General features: G+C 46.2%; 2 protein-coding genes across 2 annotated transcripts in view; one reads left to right on the forward strand and one right to left on the reverse strand.

Annotated features, from left to right (window-relative positions):
• Nucleotides 1-8,463: 8,463 nt before the first annotated feature.
• On the forward strand, nucleotides 8,464-23,001 carry LOC101791581 (ficolin-2-like). Its single transcript, XM_038165030.2, is given in 10 exon segments — nucleotides 8,464-8,596; nucleotides 9,371-9,484; nucleotides 9,923-9,976; nucleotides 13,360-13,395; nucleotides 15,821-15,856; nucleotides 18,160-18,284; nucleotides 18,744-18,873; nucleotides 19,341-19,475; nucleotides 20,826-20,920; nucleotides 20,922-23,001. Coding segments are annotated over 10 exon segments (957 nt in total). The 5' UTR covers nucleotides 8,464-8,517; the 3' UTR covers nucleotides 21,075-23,001.
• LOC101803756 (dual specificity testis-specific protein kinase 2) overlaps nucleotides 19,515-24,484 on the reverse strand; it is a 43,314-nt gene continuing 38,344 nt past the window's right edge. The window contains exon 12 of the transcript XR_011803978.1: nucleotides 19,515-20,195. The gene's annotated coding sequence lies outside the window, so the exon portion shown is untranslated. The remainder of the gene's footprint in view (nucleotides 20,196-24,484) is intronic.

Here is a 24,484-nt window from a genome sequence, read left to right on the forward strand (position 1 = left end):
CTTGTAACATACAGAAGCTGAAATTGTTTTAACAAGGCTTGTTGGTTTTATCTACAAGGGAGTCGATCAAACACAAAAACATGCTGTTTTTCGAAAGATCTGTTTCCTAATAACTGCACTGTAACCTACAAAGATCCTTGGGGGTACAACCAATACCACAGCTCCAGCCTCAATAGATTTTACCACTGAAGAGCCTGTGACAGATTTAGAGATGGAGTGTACTAGCAGACTGGCATAGGATACTGTGGTGGTTTTACTCAGGTGGGCAGCCAAGCTCCACCACAACCGCTCTCTCACTCCCCCTCTCCTCAGAAGGAAGGGGGAGAAAATACAACACAGAGAACTCGAGGTTTGAGATGAGAAAGGTTTAATTAAAGGGAAAGGGAATGGGAAGGAAAAACAGATACAAAAGAAACAATGAGTCTGCGCGGAAGCACAGAGAGAGAGAAAAATTATTCTCTACTTCCCAACAGCGAGCGGTGTTCGGACACGTCCTGGGAAGCAGGGCCTCAAACGCGTAGTGGTTGTTCAGGAGGAACAGCCCCCTCCCCCACGAGAGCCCCCCCTTTTATTGCTGAGTGTGACATCAGGTGTTATGGAATATCCCTTTGGTTGGTTTAGGTCAGCTGCCCCGGCAATGTCCCCTCCCCATCACTTGCCCACCCCCAGCTTGCTGGCTCTTGGGGGCTTAGGAGTCCTGATGTTGTGCCAGCACTACGTAGCAATAGACACAACACTGGAGTGATATCAGTGCTGTTCCAGCTACGAGTGCAGAGCACAGCACTGTGCGGACTGCTGCAGGGAAATGGTGACTCCAGCTCAGACAGACCCAACACAGATACAAATACTTTTACTGGCTGCCAGAGGTGAAATTCAGACTTCTGTAGCCTGGCAAGAAGGCTGTGGTTTGTCTGTGGGTTATAGGACTTTTTTTCAGTGACACAGCTCACTGTCATCAGAGCTGGATTTTAGCTGAGCTTTTGATAGCAGTTCACCACCACCCCATGTAGGACAATGGCCTACCTCCAGCAGCATTCAGACCTTGCTCTTTACATCTGTCTCAGGCCATATGAAAAGAAAAAAAATCACATCCTACAAGATTCATCTGTGCTGAAATAAGTAAAGCTAAAGCAAAGTAAATGTTTGATTAAAATCCTACAGCCTTCTAAGTAGTCGCTCAGGTATCCTACCCTCACGGCCACCGTGGACATCAGACCAGCGAACACAACACTGGACTGAGAAGCCCATTAACACTGAATCTCAACCTTTCCCTTCTAGTCTCAGCTGAACAGTATTGCTCTAGATGATACTATTAAATCTGTCTGAACAGATTTATAATAGAGAAGCTTTTTCTAACTTGAAGCCTTATTAGGATTTCAAAGGTACAGGGAGGGCATTTAAGGACAAACCCTTGGCAGCAGTTCTGTGTGTAGATGGCTGTTGTATCAGCAGCACTACATCCAAAAGGGTAAGCACCGTATGACTGCCCATCACCAATCTGGGGACACTTTCTGAAGAACCAAAGTGTCTGCTGGTGCATCCTGAAGGGGAGAGAGCCCAGTACCAACCTTGTACTGAGCCTCCCCACATCTTGATCCAGCCCTGCAGGAACCTGGGAAAGTCTGTCCTTGAGCTCTTCTGAAAATCTGGTTCTTATTCTTTGTATCAAATGACCCAGCATGCTTTTATGGCTTGTGTTTTGTAATGTCTGGAGGGACCCAGAAAACCTGGACGGGGCCAACACTTTTGCCCAACAGACAGATATTGGTGGCTGTCATGGGAATTAGTTTCTTACTCTAAGCTCTGCAGCTGCTAAGCTCTGCAAAGACACTGGAGGCAAGTCAGGAGATTGAGAAAAGACCTTCTCTGGAGATGGAGGAAGTAAATATTTTTACACAGTGGTCACTTTAAAAAATATATAATAACATGTCATTTGAGGCCTGCAGTTTGTTTGCAGCTATCAACTCCAGTTGTGTGACATATGGGTGGTCCAACAATAGACAAATTGGTAGAAAACTTACCTTGCCATTTACCTCTTGCCATCCTTGCCCACCTGGCTTGCATACCCTCATCAGATACCCTTGCAGTAAGAGCTCTCCACCCTTGCCCCTTTTCTCAGCACATACCTCATCCAGAGAGAGAGTTGTGCAAGAGCAACTGGTCTTATACTTAAGCAACTGGTCCTCTGTACTTGAGAAAAATAATATCAGCAAAGAAAAAGGGCTCAGGAATTACCTTTCTGGTCTTCAAGGTTCATCAGAACAGAGAGGGTAGAGAGCAGCCTCTGCCTATCCTCATGACTTTGTCTGTCTTCCCTGCTCATAGTGATGAACAGCTGCCAGTGTTTCCAAGATAAGAACAGGTCTTACCAGAGTTTACAAAAGATGTTAAAAACGTAATGAAGCAGAAAATATCTTGTCAAAACAGAGTCTCACAGAAAGGCTAATAGGAAGAAACCTCTAAAATGAAATCCTTCCTGCTACACAACCTCAATTAATCACTATAAGGAGAATTAAGCAACGGCTCCCTGACACTAGCTCCCAGAGGAAACTAAGCACATACCAAACCAAATGTTCATCAAGGGCACACAACTGGTATGCAGCAACTGATAGAGATATGTCCTGATCAACTCTTTAAATGAGGAAATCATTGTCTCCCCAAAATAAAACCAACGTATAGAAATGTGAGGATAAGGAACCCCTTAGATGCAAATTCAAATAGGTAGTCTGTGTTCATAAATCTCTGCATGGCCTGGGTGCCCATTACTAGATGTGGTAAAGCAAGCACCAGCTATGGTTGGGTCTGTGGATTACAGTCAAGACCAATTAAACCATAAGCCTTCACTTCTCACAGCATGGAGCTTTGAAGCTTCCCTGGGAAAGCGGAGTGAAACCTTGTTCAGCAACACAACATGTGAAGCATGTGTATGAACAAGGGGGGATTCTCTCTTTTCCTCCCCACTTCCCCCCTCCCTGGTGAAAAGAACTGTCTTCAGAAACTATGCCACTTACCTGAGCTCTTTTGGAGCCTCAGGAACTATTGGGAGCTGTGAGCTACAGTGTACATCATGTAGTAAGGACAAGCAAAAGGTGCAACATGGCCTTAGCAGTGAAAGACTTGGTCACTTGAAGACACATTATGTTCACAAAGCTCAGAAGCAGTAAGGGAAAACCAAGGGACAACTGAAAAAAACTACTATCTTAGTTTGGGCAACTGTCCCCACCACAGATGCTAAGATTAGTTATGGTCTGAAAAAAATCTCCCTTGGAAATGTAAGTATTCATCAAATATCAACTGAAAACTTTGTTGTTAGCACAGAGTGAAGAGCTATAAATAGCACAGCCCAGGCAAGCCTAAGCCAGAAGAACATCTCTCCTTGCTGTTTTGGATGATAACCTACCCTTGAAGATCAGATCACTCCTTTCCCAGCAAGGCAAGACTGTAAAGCTCCCAGTGGGCACCTGCAATGGTGCTGACTCTCTCAAGTGAACTGTTACCTCACATTGCCCTAAGGAATTTTTGGATGAACTTTGAAATGCAATAAAATAAATAAACAAACAAATAAATAAATAAAGAGGTAATTGGCTAGCCTCTTTCTAGGGCAATTGGCCCCTGATATCAGAAGACCCTTATTAGGAAGACCCTGATATTGCCAAAACCCTTATTAGGAAGGGACTTGCTGGAAAAATTGGATGCAAAAATTTCTTTTGAACAAGTTAAAATGGAAATAACCTTTTGACAAAATGAGACAAACAGTCAAGTTTGGTTCACGGCACTCGATTACAAGAATGCCTTTATCTGCCTGCCAGAAACTTTTTGCCTTTGAATGGGAAAATGCTAATAGAGGACGAAAAACTCAGCCTACTTGGACAGTGTTACCATAGGGGTTCAAGAATAGCCCCACCATATTTCAGAAACAACTAGCCTGTGATCTTGAAGCTTGAAAGACCCCTTCGGGAAAAGGGGACACTGTTGAAATACGCAAATAATAGCTACTGAAGACAAAAAGTAATGTGTAGAATGGACCATTAGTTTACTAATTATTTTTTTTTGCACTAAAAAAAAACAGCCTCTGAACCCAGCCTCTTTCCTTAGTATCAGAGTTTCCAGATTACCCATTCATGATTGCATCAAGACCATGGACATGGCATCTTTGTCCGCTAGGGAGTTCACCTCACAGGATATGTGGTAACAAAAATCAGCCCAAAAGGTGGAAATCATCACCTTGATAAGAGCTTTTGAGCTGGCAAAAGGGAAAATAATTAACATTTGGACAGATTTGAAATATGCCTTTGGTGTGGTGCATGCACATGGGGCGATTTGGAAGGCGAGAGGACTTTTATCTTCCTCAATTAAACATGCAGAAGAGATACTGAAGTTACTCCAGGCAGTATACCTGCCTACTAAAGTTGCCTTTATGCACTGTAAAGGACATCAAGCAGGGGATACTGATATTCAAAGGGGATATGCATTGGCTGATGCAGGAGCCAAAGGGGTGACAGAACAGGCATTTGAGAGTCAAATTTTGGCACTAGTACCAAGAACAGAAAACTGCACGATGGCTTCCAGCTCCTCCTGTTTGTTACCCATGCTGCATGCATTAGTGTAGATGCACTTCAGTTGGGCCATTGCTTTCTCTTCCAGCCTTGCCATTGTTACCCCTAGACAAAAACACCACCTGTACTCCTGCTCCATCCACTAACCATCCCAGTCCCCTAAAGTTCTATTTGATAGTCTTCAGGCTTCTCTCTTCAGTGTCATCACTGCCAGCCTAGACTATTAAAAGAGGATAACAGTCAGAGAGGCAAACCAGGTTGGGAAGCTATCTGGCAATGTCCCTGACCCTGGCCCCAGGGAGGCAGCAGACCTCCCTACAGGTAGGGTCAGGCCGACAAATAGGACCCTCTGTTCCCCTGAGAAGGGAGTCACCCACAACAATCACCCTTCTTTCTGTCTTGGTGGAGGAAGTCCTGAGTTGACTTCCTCGCCCTAGGCATCCTCCTGGGTAGACTTTCTACCTCATCCTCACCCACCGGTCTCTCAAGCTCCAGGGCCTCAAACCTATTGTGTAAGGGCACCTGGGAAAGTGGGGCTGGTAGGAGGGGGCATCGCCTGCGATGTCGAGCAGGGACCTGTTTCCATTCCTCCTCAACTCCTAGGTCCCCTCCCTCTGCCTGACAGCAACAGGGCAGGGGTTCCACTCCCATTTGGAGTGTCTCACCCTGGTACCTGTCCTTCAGGCCCTGCAGGGAGTTGCTCCACAAGTCTGTCTCCTGCACACACTCCCTGATATACCTCAACCTCTCGACCTCCTCCTGGAGTTCTGCCACCAGGCAGACCAGGTCATCCACCTGCTCACACCTCACACACACTGTCTCTCTGCCCCCGCAGGTGGTAGCAACAGGCTCAGGCACTCCCTGCATCCAGAGACCTGAACTGCTGCATTTTTGAGCGGACAGTCAGTCTGGGTATGTACGGACTTCCTAGAGAGAGCACTGTGCCTGGTGGAGACCACTGCAGCTTAGGTAGTGGTAGACCGCCATTAGAGGAGTTGTTCGTAAGGGCGGGGGGGGAACGCTCTGCCCTTCCTGCTCGCCCTGCCTGCGCTAACTGCAGCGCCACTCCCTTCTGACGCGCCACGCCCTGTTTGCCCGCCCTGGTCGCTGGCGCTCCCTCGGGGCAGCTTTTGAACGGCCGGGGAGGGGGCGCTGAAAGCTCTGCCTACAACTCGTCAGCCTCCCTCACGAGGGCTGCTGGGTCCTGGCGGCTCCCTCAAGTGGGCTCAATGCCGGAAAAAATAGCCCTGCCTGTCTGATCCCCCTCTCCGCTGCAGAACACGTCTGCCCTGGAGCTGATCACCTCGGCAAGGCGATGTATATATGAATATGTATAGACGCATTGTGAAACTTCATGCATATGTAACTCTTTACTGCATATAACCATGGCAAGTTGCCTTGTAGTGTGTGCACGACTTTGGTGGGACTACCCCCGTGCTGCCCAGCACTGAATAAATATACTTACTTTACAGTCTTACCGATTGTCGAGTTTGTTTTCCACACGTCAGCCTGAAGTCAGATCTGTCAGAATTTCTCAGTTCCTCAGCACAATCTGTCTGCCTTTCTGGCATCTTTAGAAGTTGTGTGGCAATGTTCCTAGCCATGAGACAAAGCAGAGGAATGTCATGACTGGGACTTGCTGCCTATTGTTTTAGGTATTAACAGCCTTTGCAGCTTTTCTGGTGTTTTTGTGAAGCTCTAGCCTCCTGATGGTAAAGAACCCAGTGTAAAAACTACCAGGAGCCTTGATTTCACCCACGATTCTGAATAAATCAGTGTTAAATCCTCTGTTGTGCAGTTATCATGTTCCCACATGCACTTTTTGAAGATCTGTTGTCATTTGTGCATTCTGATTTGCTAAGCTTATTTTCTTGGTGCTTTACAAGTCAGTTACATTCTTGAGACTTCACTTGTGACATTTACATCTCTGGAGCTGAAGTCATGGTGTTTAGAGGCACTCCGTATTCATGCAATGCACTTAAAACTCCTGTTTCTGCATTCCCAAAGTGATACTGGACTTTCACAATCAACAAGGGACATTTCCTAGGACTCAAGTGAGAACCCACATAGAAAAAAAGAATTGCTGATGGTGTAAGCAATCTGCACTATTTGATCTTCATTAGGACACAGTGTGAGGAAAAACAATTTAGGGCATATTGATCACTGGGTAAATTACAATATCTGCCCTCAGGGAACTGACCTACTTTGGACTGTTTTTTCTATTGCAGTTTCCCCCCTGCTCCCAAAGTTAGCCATGTCCACAAGAACACTACAGCATTGCCTCCTTGTCTGAAAGCAAGCTGACATCTCCAGGAGTCAGTGCTGCCTCCACAAGCATTCTCAGACTGATGCAGATCCAGCCAGGACAGATCTAGCCAGGAGCCCTTGGCAGATTGTAAAGACAGGATAACCTGTGATGCCAGTTTAACCATTGCTTTTTTGGAGTGACTTACCAAGGGAAGCAGGTAGCTCTTACTGCTAGATTTTGTAACAAAGTATTGTAGCTGTTACCAAGCTCACAGCACAGGATACAGGGTGCTGTGTAGGAGGAGACTTCTCAGTACTAGCAGCTGTCATTTCTTCATCTTCACCTGCCCCATAGGGCAGAAACAACTGTGTCCCAGACTCTGCATAGACCTCTCCTGCCCTAGCAGATCAGAGACACCTGCTCATCCTTTTTCTCTCTCTTTCTCCTTCTGAAAAGCTGAAGAAAGAAACTATTCTCATTTCTCCCTGAGAACTGCGCACAACACTTGCCATGAATGATATACTTTTTTCCCGCTTTAAACAAAACCCAAATTTGAATTCAGGTGGTCAGATCACATTCCTTCTGATTTCTCTACAGGTTTTTTGTTTGTTTTTTGTTTTTTGTTTTTTTTTTTTTTCTAGACAGGGAAAGGAAAGTAAGACCTGCACTGCCCTTAAGAAAATTGTGTCTTGGGAACACAATCATAAACATCTATTGCATTTCTGGGCTGCAGTGGCCACACCCTGGTTGACTATGTGATTTTGAGGAACATGGGCCTGACAAAGAGTAAAGTCAGCACCCTGAAGTTACAAAGAGTGAACTTCAAGCTATTTAAAGCTATATTAAAGATGAAATCCCCTGGAACACTGTACTTAGGAACAAAGGAGCTGAACAGAGCTGCTAAAAACTCTGCTATAAACTTTGAAGGTTCTGTACATAGAGGTAACACGAGAGTCAGCCTTGAGACAGTTTGAACCTCGTAATGCTGACACAAATGAACAGAGAGCACAACAGAGAAACTGAAATCCTTCTCTTTATTACAATGAACAGGAACTGGAGGGGAGAAGAAAAAAAAAAAAAAGGCAGGGAAAAAAGTCAGACATGCTCTTCCCACCAAACTTCACTTGGATATGCAGAGTTTTAACTCCAGGTCAGTCCTGGATTACATACATGTATAAATTGAAACCTGTGTTTGAAAGGTTGCAAAGTGACCCAACACTGCCTGGCAGGCAGAGCACTGGAGCATGAGTCAGGCACTGCAGCTTCTGACTGTGATCTTTGTTGACCTTGGGCTTTTCTTTTCCTCATGTCTCAGTTCCCCCATACACACAGTAAGTGCTGCTCTTTGTAAAGTGCCAGTAGCAGGAAGGAAGAGGGGAGCTGTCTCCGTTTAGCTAAATGTATGTTTTTGCTGGTTCATTTTATCTAGAAACACAGTACAGGAGGAGATATGTATCCAAAATTTGCAAAGGCCTGAGACAAGGCAGGCTGGGGCAGCCAGGCAAGGACTTTCCCCATCAGGCCTGTGGAAAGTTGTTTATCTGGGAAGAGCTCTGACGCAGAGTGGGGACCCAGGCAGTGGGCAAGCACAGAGGTGGAGCTTACACTGAGTTTTTTTATTAGGTATAAAAGGCCTAGATGGATCAATACTAACCACAGTGCCTGGGACATGGAGAAGGAAAGCTAAGTAGAGAGCAGAGAGTTGTGCCAGCAATGGGAAGTGTAGCCGCAGTCCTTCTTTTCCTGCTCAGCATAACAGTCACCATTTGCAATCCCCAGGACACCTGCCCAGGTAAGTGGGGCACAAATCCTACTGCTAATTGCCCTAAGGCAGGCTGTTATAGCTGAGCTGAGCTGGGGTGGGGATGGGGGGCAGGATTTGTTCCTTCTATGCATCTCTTTAATTCAGCTGCAAGCAGGAAGATGGGTGATGAAGTCTCAGTAGTGGCTTCACAAAGCTGCTGGCTCCAACCAAAAGGTTTAGCATCCTGCCCACTCTCTAGTGGGCTCTCCAGGAACAGGCTGCCCCATTCATAGTTTTCCACCCTCTTCTATGTTTTCCATCTGTGGAACCCTGGCTACTTGGGAACACTGCACAACACAGTTTTTGGTCTATATTCTCCAGAAAGACAATAGGCGTGATTTTAAACTGATCTGGTGTCAGGAAATCAGGCTAGATCTTTAGGATGTCTTTAAATCAGAATCTTTACTATCCACATACTCATCAGTGCCATTTACTTTTTGCTGTGTTACCCCACAGAGCACCTCACATCTTCTGTTTTATTAAGTTACAATGTATTTGTCATGCATGTAATGTCACATATCACAGCCTTCTTCCACTAAACTCCCCTGAAGCCAGAGAGATCCAGTGTCTAATTCTAATATGCAACAACCTCAATACCGTCTCTTAATACATATAATTATGCCAGACTCCGTTCCTCAGATAGGATATCACTTGCCTATCTTTGCCTTTTGCTCTGTTTCTGAAGCCCAAAGGGTTCAGTTTCCTCTCCAAGACATTTCAGAGTCATAATAATCTCCATGATGACTGTCTTCATTAATTCAGAGGTGAGAATAGTGGGACTAGGTGATGCTGACCGGCTGGCTGTTCTCCAAGGATGCCCAGGGATCCCAGGTGCCTCTGGCTCAAAGGGAGAACCAGGTCTCCCAGGAACAAAAGGTGAGATTCCAAAACCCAGCAATGAATGCTTTGATATTAGATTGCTTTGTTGTGGGGGGGAGGAGCTGTTGAAGGTCACCTCATACCCATAGGAGTCCTTCAAAGCCTCCCATGTCATAGTGGACTTGTAGGCAAAGTGAGTCACAACAGCAGAGGAAGCTGCTCCACTGGGGCAAAAGCCACAAACTGGCTCCAAGATGTACAAAGCTCACAGGAATTCATAAGTGAATTGTAAAATAAGACTGACATTGGCAGTACCTGTGTAGTACAGCTGTAGTAGAAGAAAGGGAGTGAGATATGTTGTAAAATATCATCCGATGAACAAAAAACATCTTCCTTGTTTCTGCAGAAGCTGAGGCCTAGCTGCCCAGGCTTCTGTGTCACCTCTCCTCTGGTCAGATTGCAATATGCACATATAAACTGAGTTTTTCCTTGTAGGAGAAATGGGAGCCCAGGGACTCCCTGGGAAAGCAGGACCACCTGGTACAAAAGGTAATGCATGACATACTCAGCTTCAATCTATAAACCCACTGAAGTCCGGGGCATACATAGGGAGACTGGATCTATAGAGATAAAATACCTGAGAGTTGGTCATACTCCAAGAAACAGCCCTGAAGTAGCATAGAGCAGGAAGATTTGGTACATGCATCTGGCATGGGATGGGTACTAGGAACAGTGTTGTAGGGTGGGACCACATCTCAGAGGAAGATACTACTCTTCTTTTTGAAGTCCCCCTTATCAGCCCCGTATAAGCAGACATCTCTCTACACAGCAGGCTGTGTAAGCAAGTTGGGAGACTCCTAGAGACTCCAGGATACATCCTGGTCCAGATATGAGACAAACCAACCAGAGGAGAAGCATTACTGGACCTTATGCTTACCAATGCAGATGAACAAATAAAAAAGATTAAGATTGGAGGCAATGTGGGCTGCAGTGACCACACCCTGGTTGACTGTGATCTCAAGGAATATGGTCTTGGCTAATAGCAAAGTCAGGACCCTGAACTTCCAAACAGCAAACTTCCAGCTATTTAAAGATCTAGTGGCTGAGATCCCCTTGAACACTGTCCTTAGGGACAAAGGAGCTGAACAGAGCTGGTAACTCTTTAAGGATGTTTTTCTTAGAGCACAAGAACTCTCCATCCTCCTGTGTAAGAAGGCATGCAGGGAGGGCAGGAAATGGGGATGGCTGAGCAAAGACCTTTTGGTCAAACTCAAGTGCAAGAAGTAAATGCACAGGAAGTGGAAGAACGGACATGTGGCTTAGGAAGAGTACAGCTTTGCTGTCTGGATGTGCAGGGATGGGATCAGGAAAGTCAAAGCAAGGATGGAACTGAGATTGGCAAAGATGCAAAGAATAACAGAAAGGGGTTCTATAAGTAGATTGCTCAGAAAAGAAAGGCCAGGGAGAGTGTTCCCCCTCTGATAAAAGAGAAGGGAGAACTGCTAACAACAGACATGGGGAAGGCTGAGGTACTCAACAACTTCTTCACTGGTGGTCAGGCTTTCCACATATCTCATTTCCCTGAACATGTAAATGAGGGCTGGGAGAACAAAGTCCCTCCCACTGTAAGTGAAGGGTAGGCTTGAAACCACCTGATGAAACAACAATTTCAAATCTATGGAGTCTGATGACATGCATCCCAAGGTCCTGAAGGAATTAGCTGATGTAGTTGCCAAGCCTCAGTCCATCATATTTGAAATATCATGGCAGTCAGGTGAAGTCCCTGGTGACTGGAAAAAGGGAAACATTACCCACATTTTCAAAAGGGTAGAAAGGAGGACCCAGGGATCTACAGACCAGTGAGACTCACCTCTGCATCTATCATGGAATGGATCCTCCTGGATGTTAAAGTACATGCAAGACAAAGAGGTAAACTGAGACAGCCAGCATGGATTCATGAAGGGCAAATCATACATCACCAATCTGGTGGCTTTTTGTGATGGAGTAACTGCATCAGCTGACAAGAGAAGACTGACTAATGTCATCTACTTGGACTTCTGTAAGGTCTTTGACACAATCCCACATGATATCCTGATCTACAAATTGGAGAGAGATGAAATTGAAAGGTGGACCATTCAGTGGATAAGGAATTGGTTTGAAGACCTCACCCGGAGAGTGGCTGTCAATGGTTCCATGTCTAGGTGGAGGTCAGTGACAAGCAGGATCCCTCAGAGATCTGTATTGGGACCAATGCTTTTCAATATCTTCATCAATGACATAGACAAGGAGATTGAGAGCATCCTCAGCAAGTTAGCAGATGACACCAAGCTGAGTGGTGCAGTCAATATGACAAAACGAAGGGAAGAAATCCAAAGGGACCTTGACAAGCTTGAGAAGTGGGCCCACGTGAACCTCATGAGGTTCAACAAGTCCAAGTGCAGGGTGCTGCACCTGGACCGGGGCAATTCCAGACATGAGTACAGACTAGGAGAAGAACTCATTGAGGGCAGCCCTACAGAGAAGGACTTGGGGATTCTGGTGGATCGAAAGCTTGACATGATGTAGCAATGTGCACTTGCAGCCCAGAAGGCCAACTGCATCCTGGGCAGGATCAAAGAGGAGTGGCCAGCAGGTTGAGGGAGGTGACTGTGCTCCTTTACCCTTGTGAGGCCCCACTTGGAATCCTACACCCAGGTCTGGGGGCCCAAGCACAAAAAGGATGTGGAGCTTTTAGAGCCGGTCCAGAGGAGGGCCACAAAGATGATCAAGGGGCTGGACCACCTCTCCTATGAAGACAGACTGAGAGATCTGAGGCTGTTCAGCCTACAGAAGGGAAGGTTCCAGGGTGACTTCATGGCAGGTTTTCAGTACTTAAAGGGGTCTTATAAAAAGGATGGAGAAGGACTCTTTACTGGGGTAGATAATGATAGGACTAGGGGGAATGGTCTTAAATTAAAATAGTATAGATTTAGATTAGACATTATGAGGAAATTCTTCACTGTAAAGGTAGTGAGGCATTGTAACTGGTTACCCAAAGAAGCTGTGGATTCCCCATCCCTGGAGGTGTTCAAGGCCAGGTTGGATGGGGCTATGAGCAACCTCGTATGGTGGGAGGTGTCCCTTATATAGGCAGGGGGTTAGAACCAGATGATCTTTGGGGTCCCTTACAACCCAAACCATTCTATGATTCTATGATTCCCTATTCTCCACGCCTGGAGTGGAGACAGCTGGCATACAGTGAAGCAAGGAGGGAATAGGGATTTCCTTGTAATGGGCTGACCTCCCTCCACAAAATGAGGAAGTCACTTATTTGATCTCTCTCTGTTCATAGACTCAAGCTGAGAACAGGGCTGCATAAGACAAGACTGTTGAGCCATGCATTAAGAAGCATTCATAGACATGGTGCAGAGTCAGGAAGCAAATCATGCCATTTCCAGCTCCCAGCACATGGCATCATCTAGGAACTGAGCATTGGCACACTGAACAGCTGGGAAAAGAGCCCTTTGCATGCTGAATATGTACATATTTCCCTGTCAGAAGCACCCAAGACATCAGCAGAACCCCACAGGAGGAGATTGAAACAGGACACATTGAAACACCAGCTATTGTCTGAAATCTCACAGATCACAAGCTTAGAACTGAAAACCAACAAAAACAACAAAAATCACTGAGACAGAGGCATGAATCCAGCAGAAGAAGAAGCAATTGTCCTGCTGTTCCTGAGAGATGCTGCTGATTTGAAGAGCAGGCAGGGCCTCACAGGCTGCCTTCAGCTGGGGCACTCACAAAGCACCATGGCTTTGCACCATTTACAACAGCCTCTCCTGTTCATTTGGGAAACACAGAGGGCCAGGAGCCACTACTTAGGGATTTGCAGTAATTCAGTCCCTTTGAGTCATCTGTGATGAGCATTTTTCTCTTGTCTCTTACAGGAGTGGCTGGAGATCCTGGCTTCCCAGGACCAAAAGGTAAATTGTGCTGAGATGAATTTATGATGAGAGTCTGTCTAGTTCAACTTCCACCCCATGCCATTCTAGAACAACACACCATGTGGGAGCAACTGTAGAAAAAAAAAAAAGTACCCCACAGGGTACTTGTTTTGGGCTATTTGACAATAGCTCTCCCCCATCATAGGGCCTGGCCTGCTGGAGCTCCCCATAGAGGTTCAGCCCCGGCTCCTGGTGATGTGAGCAGCCCCTCTCCCAAACTAGCCAGACAGCAACAGGGACTGCCACCAACTTGGGAGCCTGAAGCTGCTGTCCAGAATTGTCAACTACAGACACAGCAGGACTTTGCACACCCCAGCCCAAGGGACCAGACACATCTGGGCAGAACTCTGACCTTCCCCTGCTATGTCAAAAGGCAGAGACTCGGATGAAACTCAATTACTGTTAATGCCACAGAAACTTGTCTCTCTCCAGCGTTATTAATAGGGTAGAGAGTAAACAAGGAAATGTTTATATATATATATATATATATATATATAATTGTTATTATTTTTTCTGTTGACATCATCCTGCATGCTAAGGCCACTGGCACATATGAGCTCTCTCTGCACCATGGCTTCTCTCACAAGTCTTTGGCTTGAAATAGGAGCCAAATGCTACTGAGTTGGTCACTAGTATAGTACATTTGCTCCAGCTGTCACAGCTGCTCCGGAAACACCCACTAAAGACCTCTGCCAGCAGTAACTGTTCCCCTTTTGGTGCTTCTGACCCTGCCTCCTTCCCTAGGTGTGTTTTGACTTCCTTTCCACACCCATCTACTACTGTTCTATGTGTCCCACCTAATACTCACTGGCACAAAATGTTTGCACCCCATTTGTCAGGCTGTCTTAGCAGCCAGCAGGTCTGACATAGACATGTATTGCATTACTCTTGTCATTTAGACTTCTTGACCCCTAATCAGGTGTCAAGGGAAAATATATCATACTGGGTCCAACAACCCAAGAGCAGCAAGGCTGCCACTCCCTGTCCCTGTGCCCAGGTCTAACTGGTAACCAGGCTGAAGTAGTTCCCAGTAGGCATGTACACGAAGAGGACATGTATACACTATATATTATATATATAAATACATACACATAAATACATAATATAAATATATATACACGTGTGCCTCTAAACAAATATACAAATATACATGTTCATCTTCACCAAGAGCCACTCAGAGCACTCACATGAGCACAGAGAGCACCAACAGCTTCATCCTGCTTGGATGAAGCTGTTGAAGCCACTGGCTGAGCAGGATAGTGGTCCACCGGTGAGAATTTTTCTGCGTAGATAAATAGGTACAAGGGGGATTCCTCCAGCAAGAGGATTCACTCAGTCTAACTAGCAGCTAGATCTCAGTCTCACCAGTTGCTGGCACAGAACCCTGAGGATGCAGCCTGACACCAAACCACACACACACATATGCAAAACTATTGGAGCACCCCAGCCCCACAGCCAACCCTCTGTGCTCTTGCCCCTGTAGACTCCCAGGTACCCTCACACCCACAGCAGCATGTTCAGACCCCCCTGGAGTCCAGACTATTTCACCAGCTTTACCTGGGTTGATCTTTGCTAGCCATCACACTCACTTGCACACCTGCACTTATGCCAGTTGCTGCCCCACAGACCTCTGACCCATGGTTTGGCTCCAGGTGCTGCACTCACACCCCATACACACATGGGCACACAGAATAGAGCTCTCACCCACTAGAAAGGTTTTTAATAAGATGACAGGGCAGACTGTGTTGATCAGGGCAGGGCACAGCCAAACAAGCATACTGACCAGCTATCTAAAATCAACCATTTTTATCCCCTTACCTTCTATTTTCCCTTTCTTCTTCCTTCCCAAATCACCTAAATCCCTCCATTTTCCCACCTTTGGTTCCTCCCCTGAACATCTCACAGTAATTCCTGTCCTCTTCCCCTGCACCCCATAATGTGTTGCACTCCCAGGCAGCCACCCCCTGTGCCTGCCAGGGAATCTGGAGAGTTGTTGCTATTGACTCAGGCTGCTGGGTGTCACAGGTGGACATGGGACTGAGGCTCTGTGGGGGCAGCCCTGGGAAGCAGCCAGAAAAGATACTTGGTTCTGTAATTACAGGAGCCTGTGGCTTGGGCTCCCACCTGCTTTTGTCCCTCTGTGCTCTTCTGGATTTGAGCAGATGGGCCTCTGATGGGCTGGGAACCAACCAGTACAGATCACTACAGATCACAGTTCTTCCTCCTGCCTTTGCTGCACCATGCCTCTTTGTGCATGCAGATGAGCTTATCAATTCACCTAACATCACAGCTCACACCAGTGCAGCAGGATTTGGCTTGAAAAGCAAACAATGTCAAGTTGTGGAAGAGTGAAGGACTGGGTGTGGAAGGCAGAGAGCAATTGATTATGTTGTTTGCCCAACAGGGACAAAAGGAGAGCCTGGGTTTCCAGAAACTTTGGGTGAGTTTCTTCCTTGTTCCTTCATCCCACTGTTGGCTTTGCAGAACATACTAGTGATAACAAGCAGTAAGGCAGAATCCCTGCATCGGAAGTCAGGACAGGGCAGCAACTAATTCAGAGTGACACTGAAGGACAGAGTAAGGAGATATTACTGTTTACCTATTTGCTTCTCTCAGCCACATGCAGCTTCTGCATGGCTATTTGTAAGCCACCCAGACCAGATTACATAGAACAGTCATGTCCTGTGAGTGCTTCTTAAATAATCTGCTCTCTGTGTGACCTGGAGAAGGTCTGTTTTGGTCCTTACAGCCACAGTATCCTGGTTTCCAAGATGAAGCCACTAAAAACACATGAAGTTCTGTCTAGACATCATGAAGGACTTTACAGTGCATGTGACAGAGCACTGGAACTGGTTGCCCAGTGGGGTTGTGGAGTCTCCTTCTTGGAGATCTTTAAAATCTGCTTGGATGTGGTCCTGGGCAAGCAGCTGTAGGTGGCCCTGCTTGAGCAGAGAGGTTGGATCAGATGGACCCAGAGGTGCCTTCCAGCCAGGGGAGGGGAGGGGAGGGAAGGGGAGGGGAGGGAAGGGGAGGGGAGGGGAGGGGAGGGGAGGGGAGGGGAGGGGAGGGGAGGGGAGGGAAGGGAAGGGAAGGGAAGGGAAGGGAAGGGAAGGGAAGGGAAGGGAAGGGAAGGGAAGGGAAGGGAAGGGAAGGGAAGGGAAGGGAAGGGAAGGGAAGGGAAGGGAAGGGAAGGGAAGGGAAGGGAAGGGAAGGGAAGGGAAGGGAAGGGAAGGGAAGGGAAGGGAAGGGAAGGGAAGGGAAGGGAAGGGAAGGGAAGGGAAGGGAAGGGAAGGGGGGAGGGGAGGGAGAGGGAGAGGGAGAGGGAGAGGGAGAGGGAGAGGGAGAGGGAGAGGGAGAGGGAGAGGGAGAGGGAGAGGGAGAGGGAGAGGGAGAGGGAGAGGGAGGTGAGCATCAGTAAATCTCCCTGAATTAGAACCAAAGCAGAGCTTCAGCCCACTCTGGCTGCCTTTGGATGCCATAAGAACAGAATCCCATGAAGAGGCTCAAACAGATTAGAGAGCTGCAGTAACACCTGAAATAGAGATTAGGATGCCATGCCTCACTGCCTCAAGCACTCTAATTCAGGTCTACATTTCCTGGGCATGTATATACATTTGACTAATAAGTAATAGGCCACGTTCAGGAGCAGACCTCCATTATGAAGAATACCCAGGCTCACAAGACAGCCTGGCACAGCTGTGTGCCCACACATCAGATGCTCATCATGCTCAGACACTTGTATCACCACTACCATGTCATGGAGCAGCTCTGGAGAGCAGAGGCAGGTCCTGCCTTCAAGAAGTGGACAGTGTCCCCCACCAGGGCAGTGATTCCTCTCACCCCCACACCATGCACTGACACAGCACTGGGTTCTGGGTAGAGCAGGGTTCTTCTTATCTGATATACTGAGGATGCTCAATGTAAATCTTCCCAGACTTTCTCCTGTGAAATAATACCACAAATGCAGCTGTAAACTAGGATCATAGAATCACATAATGGCTTGGGTTGGCAGGGACCTAAAGCCCTTCCAATTCCAACCCCTGCCATGGGCCAGACCTCTCCCACCAGCCCAGGCTGCTCAAAGCCCCATCCAGCCTGGCCTTGAGCACTTCCAGGGATGGGACATCCACTGCTTCTCTGGGCAGCCTGGGCCAGTGTCTCATCTCCCTCAGAGTAAAGAACTTCCATCAGTCCTTTGGCACCCATGAATATGAGTTGCTGTGGATTTGGTGGGGAAAAATATATATATACATAATATAGACGTATGTATTCAAAACTGTCCCCTGTTGAATTCACAGGAGATGAGCTGAAAGGTATTTTCTGCATTACAGGTAGGTGGGGTATTTTTTGTATGTCACAGCTCCTATGCTGCCAGCTACCCATACAACTTCAGTGCCCCACATTCCTGAGTCCAAACAAATTCCCAGATCTTGAGTTTGTCATCCCACTTGGAGCAGCTCCATCACCCAGATCTTTAGAAAGACCCCATGCAGATGAAAGGGGTCTGAGCCCATTAGACTATCTCTTACGAAGAGCCCATCAACCCTGTGACATATTGACTCACGGAGTAGCAGGATTTGTCTCCAAGTAGATGTGCACCAGAGTTCTGCAGTGCAAAGAGCCAGATGGGAGACTGAAGGCCCAAAGAAGCTAGTTCATAGCATGAGGCTGATGTGCTGTCCAGATGCTGTGAGCACATCATTATTCTCTCCACTTCAACTGTTTCTCTGATTTGCTCACAAGCCAGGAACTGCCAAGAGCTGCTGGATAAAGGGAAGATCCTGAGTGGATGGTATACTATCTACCCCCAAGGCTGCAATGCCACCACTGTCTTCTGTGATATGGACACAGATGGTGGAGGATGGATTGTAAGTAGGATGGGGGGAGGGAAGCTTTTATAACCCTACAATATTTTTTGTTAACACTCTAAATGATAGCACTAAAATAGCAACAAAAAGAAGAAAAGTATCAAAGACAGGAAAAACACATAATGAAGCCAAGTCAGAGAGGTGACAGCTGAAGTTCGTGTTAAACCTGGGTAAATCCATGTGAATACAGGGGATTCTCTTGGGAGAGATCTCTGGGAACAAACTGAGCACCACAAACTCTCTTCCATTCCTGCTTAAATCAGAAAATCCCTCCTCATTTCCAAGCATAGATGAAGCAAATTTGTGAGTCCCTGTTGGTTCAGTCCCCCCAGCTACCCTCTGGAGTGGCCCAATGCAATGGGAGAGTTTGCTGCAAAGGATTGTGCCACCTGTTCTCTGCAATGGAGCTTCTTTTAGTGAAGAATGACCTGACACGGGTGAGACTCTCATTTCCTGCAGGTTTTCCAGAGACGCTCGGATGGATCAGTGAATTTTTTGCGAGATTGGTATTCATACAAGCAAGGATTTGGCAACCAGCTAACAGAGTTCTGGCTGGGGAATGACAACATCCACTTCCTCACCTCTCTGGGTAAGGTCTGTCTCCTTCCCCAGGCTGGGGCTGTTAGAGTGCACTCACTGCACAACGCTAGGCCATTAAAGACTGAACTTCTTGCATCTCTCTTGGGCCCCAGCAGCTAATTTTAAACAGCATGCAGGCTCTTGCAGTCCATTGCACACAGGAAATTTTCCTCTAAAAAAGGTAAAACTACAAGTAAGAGAAGTGAATCAGCTGTCTGCATGACTTATCCTGGAGATAGGCCAACACATCTATTTACTAGTACTGTTTGTGATGACAATCATGTTCACAAACAGACTTGGACTCACAATTATAATGCAGGACAGATAGTTCTGCAGCAATTTGAAATATATAATAATCTCTCAAGTAGTGGTAGCTCCTCTTGAGTTATCTCAGGGCTCCTTAAACCCCTCACCCCTGAATTTCATTTGCATGCTCACCACCAGCCCAACAGAACTGCTGTCCACCTTCTCTTCTAGGAAACTGCGAACTCCGTATTGACCTGAGAGACTTTGAGAACAACTACTACTATGCCAAGTACGCTTCTTTCAGAATTTTAGGAGAGTCTGAGAAGTACAAACTAGTTCTAGGAGACTTCCTTGGTGGAAATGCTGGTAAGTTAGAAGCTTACTAGGAAAGACCATTTCCCAGAGCAATTCAAAAGCATTCAGTATTTACAGTACAGAGTGTTATCATGCACCATCCACATTTGGGGTCAATTTTTAAAAACTGTCTAAGGCACCCCAGGTGCACAGTGACCTCTGGGTGCAGGGAAGGAAAGGGACACCCATCACACACAGACGTGTGACCCAGAGCAGTAACTACAAGCCCTGCCACAAAGTTTTGCAGCAAATGCAGAATCTGGCTCTGAGCAGTGGGACACAGCGTTCCCACATCTTCACGGCAGCCAGGCCAAGTTCTGCTTTCAGTTTTAATAGAAGTAAATATTTACCATGAAGGCTTGGTATTTCTAGGTCTGGGGTGATACTCAATACTTTCAGCATCAGCACATCTTCTTAACTCCTGATGTGGTTTTTGTTTGTTTCTTTAAAAAGCAAACAAATCCTCTGCAAAATTCAATACCCTTCATGTAAGAATGGGTGAAACCAACATTTGAGATAGCAGTGCTCTGTTTATATGGCTTTGTACGCTGCAACTCTTTCTGACAGTCCAGATCTCAGTAAGTCAGCAGAGAATCCAAGTGGTATAAGAGTTGTGTAACTGCAAGCAGAATCTGGCCCATTTGCTCCACAGGCATAGATAAGTTCTCCATGTGTATCAGCAGTCCTAGTAGAGCTCAGGATACTCCTTTTCTCTATGACCAAGGAGGATACCTAGGTAAACAAGAGAACAGCATGATTTATAAAAACTGCCTTACAGTTTTTACAAAAAGGATGTAAACTGTTGGAGAGTGTCCAGAGGGTGACAAAGATGGTGAAGGGACTATAAGGGAAGACATATGAGGAGCAGCTGAGGTCACTTGGTCTGTTCAGCCTGGAAAAGAGGAGGCTGAGGGGAGACCTCATCGCGGTCTACAGCTTCCTCACAAGGGGGAGCGGAGAGGCAGGAGCCAACCTATTCTCTTTAATCACCAGTGATAGGACCCGTGGGAATGGTGCCAAGTTGAGGCATCAGAGGTTTAGGCTAGACATCAGGAAGAGGTTCTTCATAGACAGGATGGTCGCACACTGGAACAGGCTCCCCAGGGGAGTAGTCACTGCACCAAGCCTGTCAGAATTTAAGAAGCATTTGGACTGTGCACTTAGTCACATGGTCAAAAATTTTGGGTAGACCTGTGTGGTGCCAGGAGCTAGACTTGATGATCCTTATGGGTCCCTTCCACTTCAGGATATTCTATGATTCTATGATCCAGCAAGGCCCACTGATACCTTGCAATGATGCACAGAAACATTAAGTTCCCTTCTGCACTATTGGAGTAACTGTGAACTTGTACTCCCCTGCAGGAGACTCCTTATCATACCACAAGGACATGCCATTTTCAACAACAGACCAGGACAACGACATGAGCTCCTTTAATTGTGCCACAACCTATCCTTATAGCATGGTGGTACAATGACTGCCACTACTCTAACCTGAATGGGATGTACTGGCTGGGCGTTCATGGGAGCTATGCTGATGGTATAAACTGGAAGACCAGCAAAGAATACCACTACTCCCATAAGCAAACGGAAATGAAATTCAGGCCACTGTAACAGGGCAAGAGGATGTCTAACTGGTACCAACGCATGCCACTCAATAGCCAACAGAAGACAGAAAACATAATGTTATTTGAGGGCAAAATTGAACAAAGAATTATATTGTAACTTGTGGCTATAGCCCATAGCAGCTTTTAGAAAGCAGAAGCCCTCCAGATGCTGACTAAGCTTGAGCATCTTTTTTCTGAAAAATCATTGCCTTGATTTAAAGACCAAGTGATGGTAACGCTACTGCATCTCAGCAAAGCTCTCAGATGGTATTTCCTTCAGTGGCAAATACTGGTAATTTTCTCTCTAATCCATGTATATGAAGCCTTCAGTGGTTTTGCAGCCTCTTTTTCTGTTGGACTCAAGAGTGATCTGAAAGGACTGAATTCTCACACCCTCCCTTCAGGCCATGCTGGAGCTATGATGTAGACTGAAATGGAAAGGACTGAGCTTCCAGTACAGTGTTGTTAGCACTGTCACCTCCCTGCTTACCTTCCCATTGTCTCACACACCATGTACTCCAGGAACCACAGTGACATTGCCCACCAAAAGCCAGCTGCAGCCAGGCCCAGAGCCAGTTTCAGCCATTACCAAGGCACGTTTTCAGCATCTCATTCTTAAGCCACCATGGACCAAGAGCTGAATACAAGATTGTCTAGTAATGTGTGTAGTACTAAGACACTAAAATAGTCCCAAGTTAAACCTCACACAAGTGGCCAGCAGGGGCCAGTATCTTCCATTTCTTTTTCTTTCAAGTAGCATTTGAAAACAGGCTATCCACGGGCAGATGGAAACAGCTCATCCATAATTTGACTATTAGCAGAACAAGTTAAATAGAATGTCTTGTTCTTTGACTCCTACCCCTATAGATGATGAGTGAAAGGGGACCCTAGTGCTAAATTTGCACTGCAGGGACAAACCAGTCAGTGGAACCAGAGTATTTATTTGTGTTATGTTCCTAAAGGTCACAGGTTTATTGTGCAACTTAGTGCACAAATGTGTAGCAAGGTAATACTTACAACATTGGTAAGCCTTAAAACATTGAGTCCAAACCTTGTGAGTATGGGAAAAGTGAAGAGGCACCTCACTCAGCACATGGGTGACGTGCTGAGAAATAAATCTGAGGTTTTGCACATCCCTATACATTAGGTCCTGTCCCTGCTCACTCCTTTTTTTTTTAGGTACATGACAAAGTGCATGTCTGAGTAGAGAATGCACTAAATTTACCATAGTCACTTCCCTATCTCCAGGGACTCTGTTATGTTTTTCTCCTATTCCCAGTGATTTAAGTGTCCTCAGCAGGAGCAGGATCAACATCCTACAGCATCCAGTTCTGTCTGACCAGATCAGCCACCCATGTTGTTGTCCAGGAGCAGCCTCTCAGAAAAGCCCATAGCACTGCCACAGACAACACTGAGGACAAGCAGCTCCTTTGTGGAGACATGAACTGATGCTGACACCCCCTGTTTTAACCTAGCTAGAAGTGCTGAGTCCCCATTCATCGGTCCCCCAATACATTCTCCTCTTATTACACAGAAACCTTCAATATTTAAATTTCAGCTCTGAAAGACACACAGGTTAGTAGGTTTAAGAGCACTCCTAGAACAGTCTACCCAAGTCCATCTGGTTGGTTTTCCTACACCTTCACTCGGATTCAGAGGAAATATTCAGGTATTTATTTGGGGGGTGTTGGGTGAGGTAGTTGGTACCTGGCTGGAGCATGAGGTTCTCCTGCATCCCCTAAGCCAAGTTATGAGACTGCCAGCCTCCAAGGGCTCCACAGCAGCTTTTTCCAAGGAAGAACACAGCAGTTTTGTCATGTGCAAGTACTCAAAGATTTCACAGTTTGTAAGAATTAAAGTTGTGTTTTTGCAGTGGAAAATTCCACTAACCTTGCACTTTTGAATAGTGATTGTACAAGCATAACAGTGGCATAACAGTGGGGGGTATGTTAAGCAGATAAGGGGACAGTGGAAGGTCCCACTGTACCAAAATAAGCAGGATGACTAAGAAAAACAAGACAAGCAGTTGCAAAATCAGAAAAAGAAAATATAATAATAATAATCATGGGCCCCTCCAGTTATGAGAGAAGAAGAAATAAAGGGGAAAAAGGAGAAATTATAGGTTGGTCAAATAAAATTTTACATATATGGTATAGCAACAAGCTTCAAGTAGGTTGTGAACCTGTAGTACTCAGCCAATGAGGAAACAGGGAAGAAATCAAGCATCAGGTAATAGATGATATAAGGTTATGATACACTCCTGCTTGCAGGATGTCCACCATTGCAATCACAAATAGAATTGTTACTTCACTGAAATCCTCAACTGAGCCTGTGTAGATTCTGTGCAGATTCTCACAGTTTCTCACAAATTGGGGCTCATTTGGGATCCAGTCGCATTCTGGGGACACCTGTTACCACCACAGCAGGAAGGCATGCCCTGCTGATTTTAGTGGTCATGTGCATTGGTGACAGTGGTTCTGCAGAGAACCGATAAAGGAACCGAGACTGGTTAAGAAGGTAGGATCAGTGAAGAACTAGGGAAGAAAGGAAGGTAGGCACTCTGGTTTCAAGAATTTACCTGGTAAACCAAGATAAGAAATTGCCCTGGGAGTCAGGTAGGACTCCTGTGTGAAGTGTGATTGAGACATACTTTAGTAGGAAGCAAGTGTGGAGTCCCGATCTGTGGTTCTGTAGCTCCACAAGAGGCGCAGTCAGAGATGGACGAAGCAAGAAGTAAAAGGGAGAAAGGAAGAGTCTTGGGAAAATTGGTGTACAATACCCCTTTCATGGTAAAGTGCTTGGCAGTATGCCAGAGAATCTACCAAACCCATAACTGTATGGTACCCTGTGTACAGTAAAGTGCTTGGCAGAGATAGAGGAATAAAACTTTCAGGCACAGGATGGAAGGGAGAGGAAGAGAGACAGAGGAATGGCAGGCAAGAAAACCTGTTTTGCAGCCTAAATCCTAGCAGGAACAGCCTTTGAGAAGATGTTTTAAGTGTGGCTGGGCCAGCCGCTTCAAATAGGAGTATCCAGAGTGGAAGAATGAGGTGAGATTGTTTGCTGTTATAAATTCAAAACAGGGGAATCGGGGCTTTTCAGAAAGCTAGTCCCACTGAGAGCCCCTGATAAATGTAAAGGGTTCAAGGGTTGAGATAAGGACAGCAAGATCATTCTACAATTATCGTCACAGGCAAAACAGACTTAGCATAGGAAGATTAATAAAATTTATTACCTATTGTTAATGGGCTGGAGCAGTAAGAAACAAATAAATAGACTGGGGGTACCTTCCGCCATTCACCCTACTCCACCTCCTCCCCACCCTGAGCAGTGCAGGGGGCGGTCATGAGTGAGGGCTACAGTCAGTCCATGGTGCTTCGTTTCTACCACCCCTTCACAGTCATTTTCTTCCCTGCT

Source organism: Anas platyrhynchos, chromosome 18 (genome assembly GCF_047663525.1).
Source record: "Anas platyrhynchos isolate ZD024472 breed Pekin duck chromosome 18, IASCAAS_PekinDuck_T2T, whole genome shotgun sequence".
NCBI classification, from domain to species: Eukaryota; Metazoa; Chordata; class Aves; order Anseriformes; family Anatidae; genus Anas; species Anas platyrhynchos.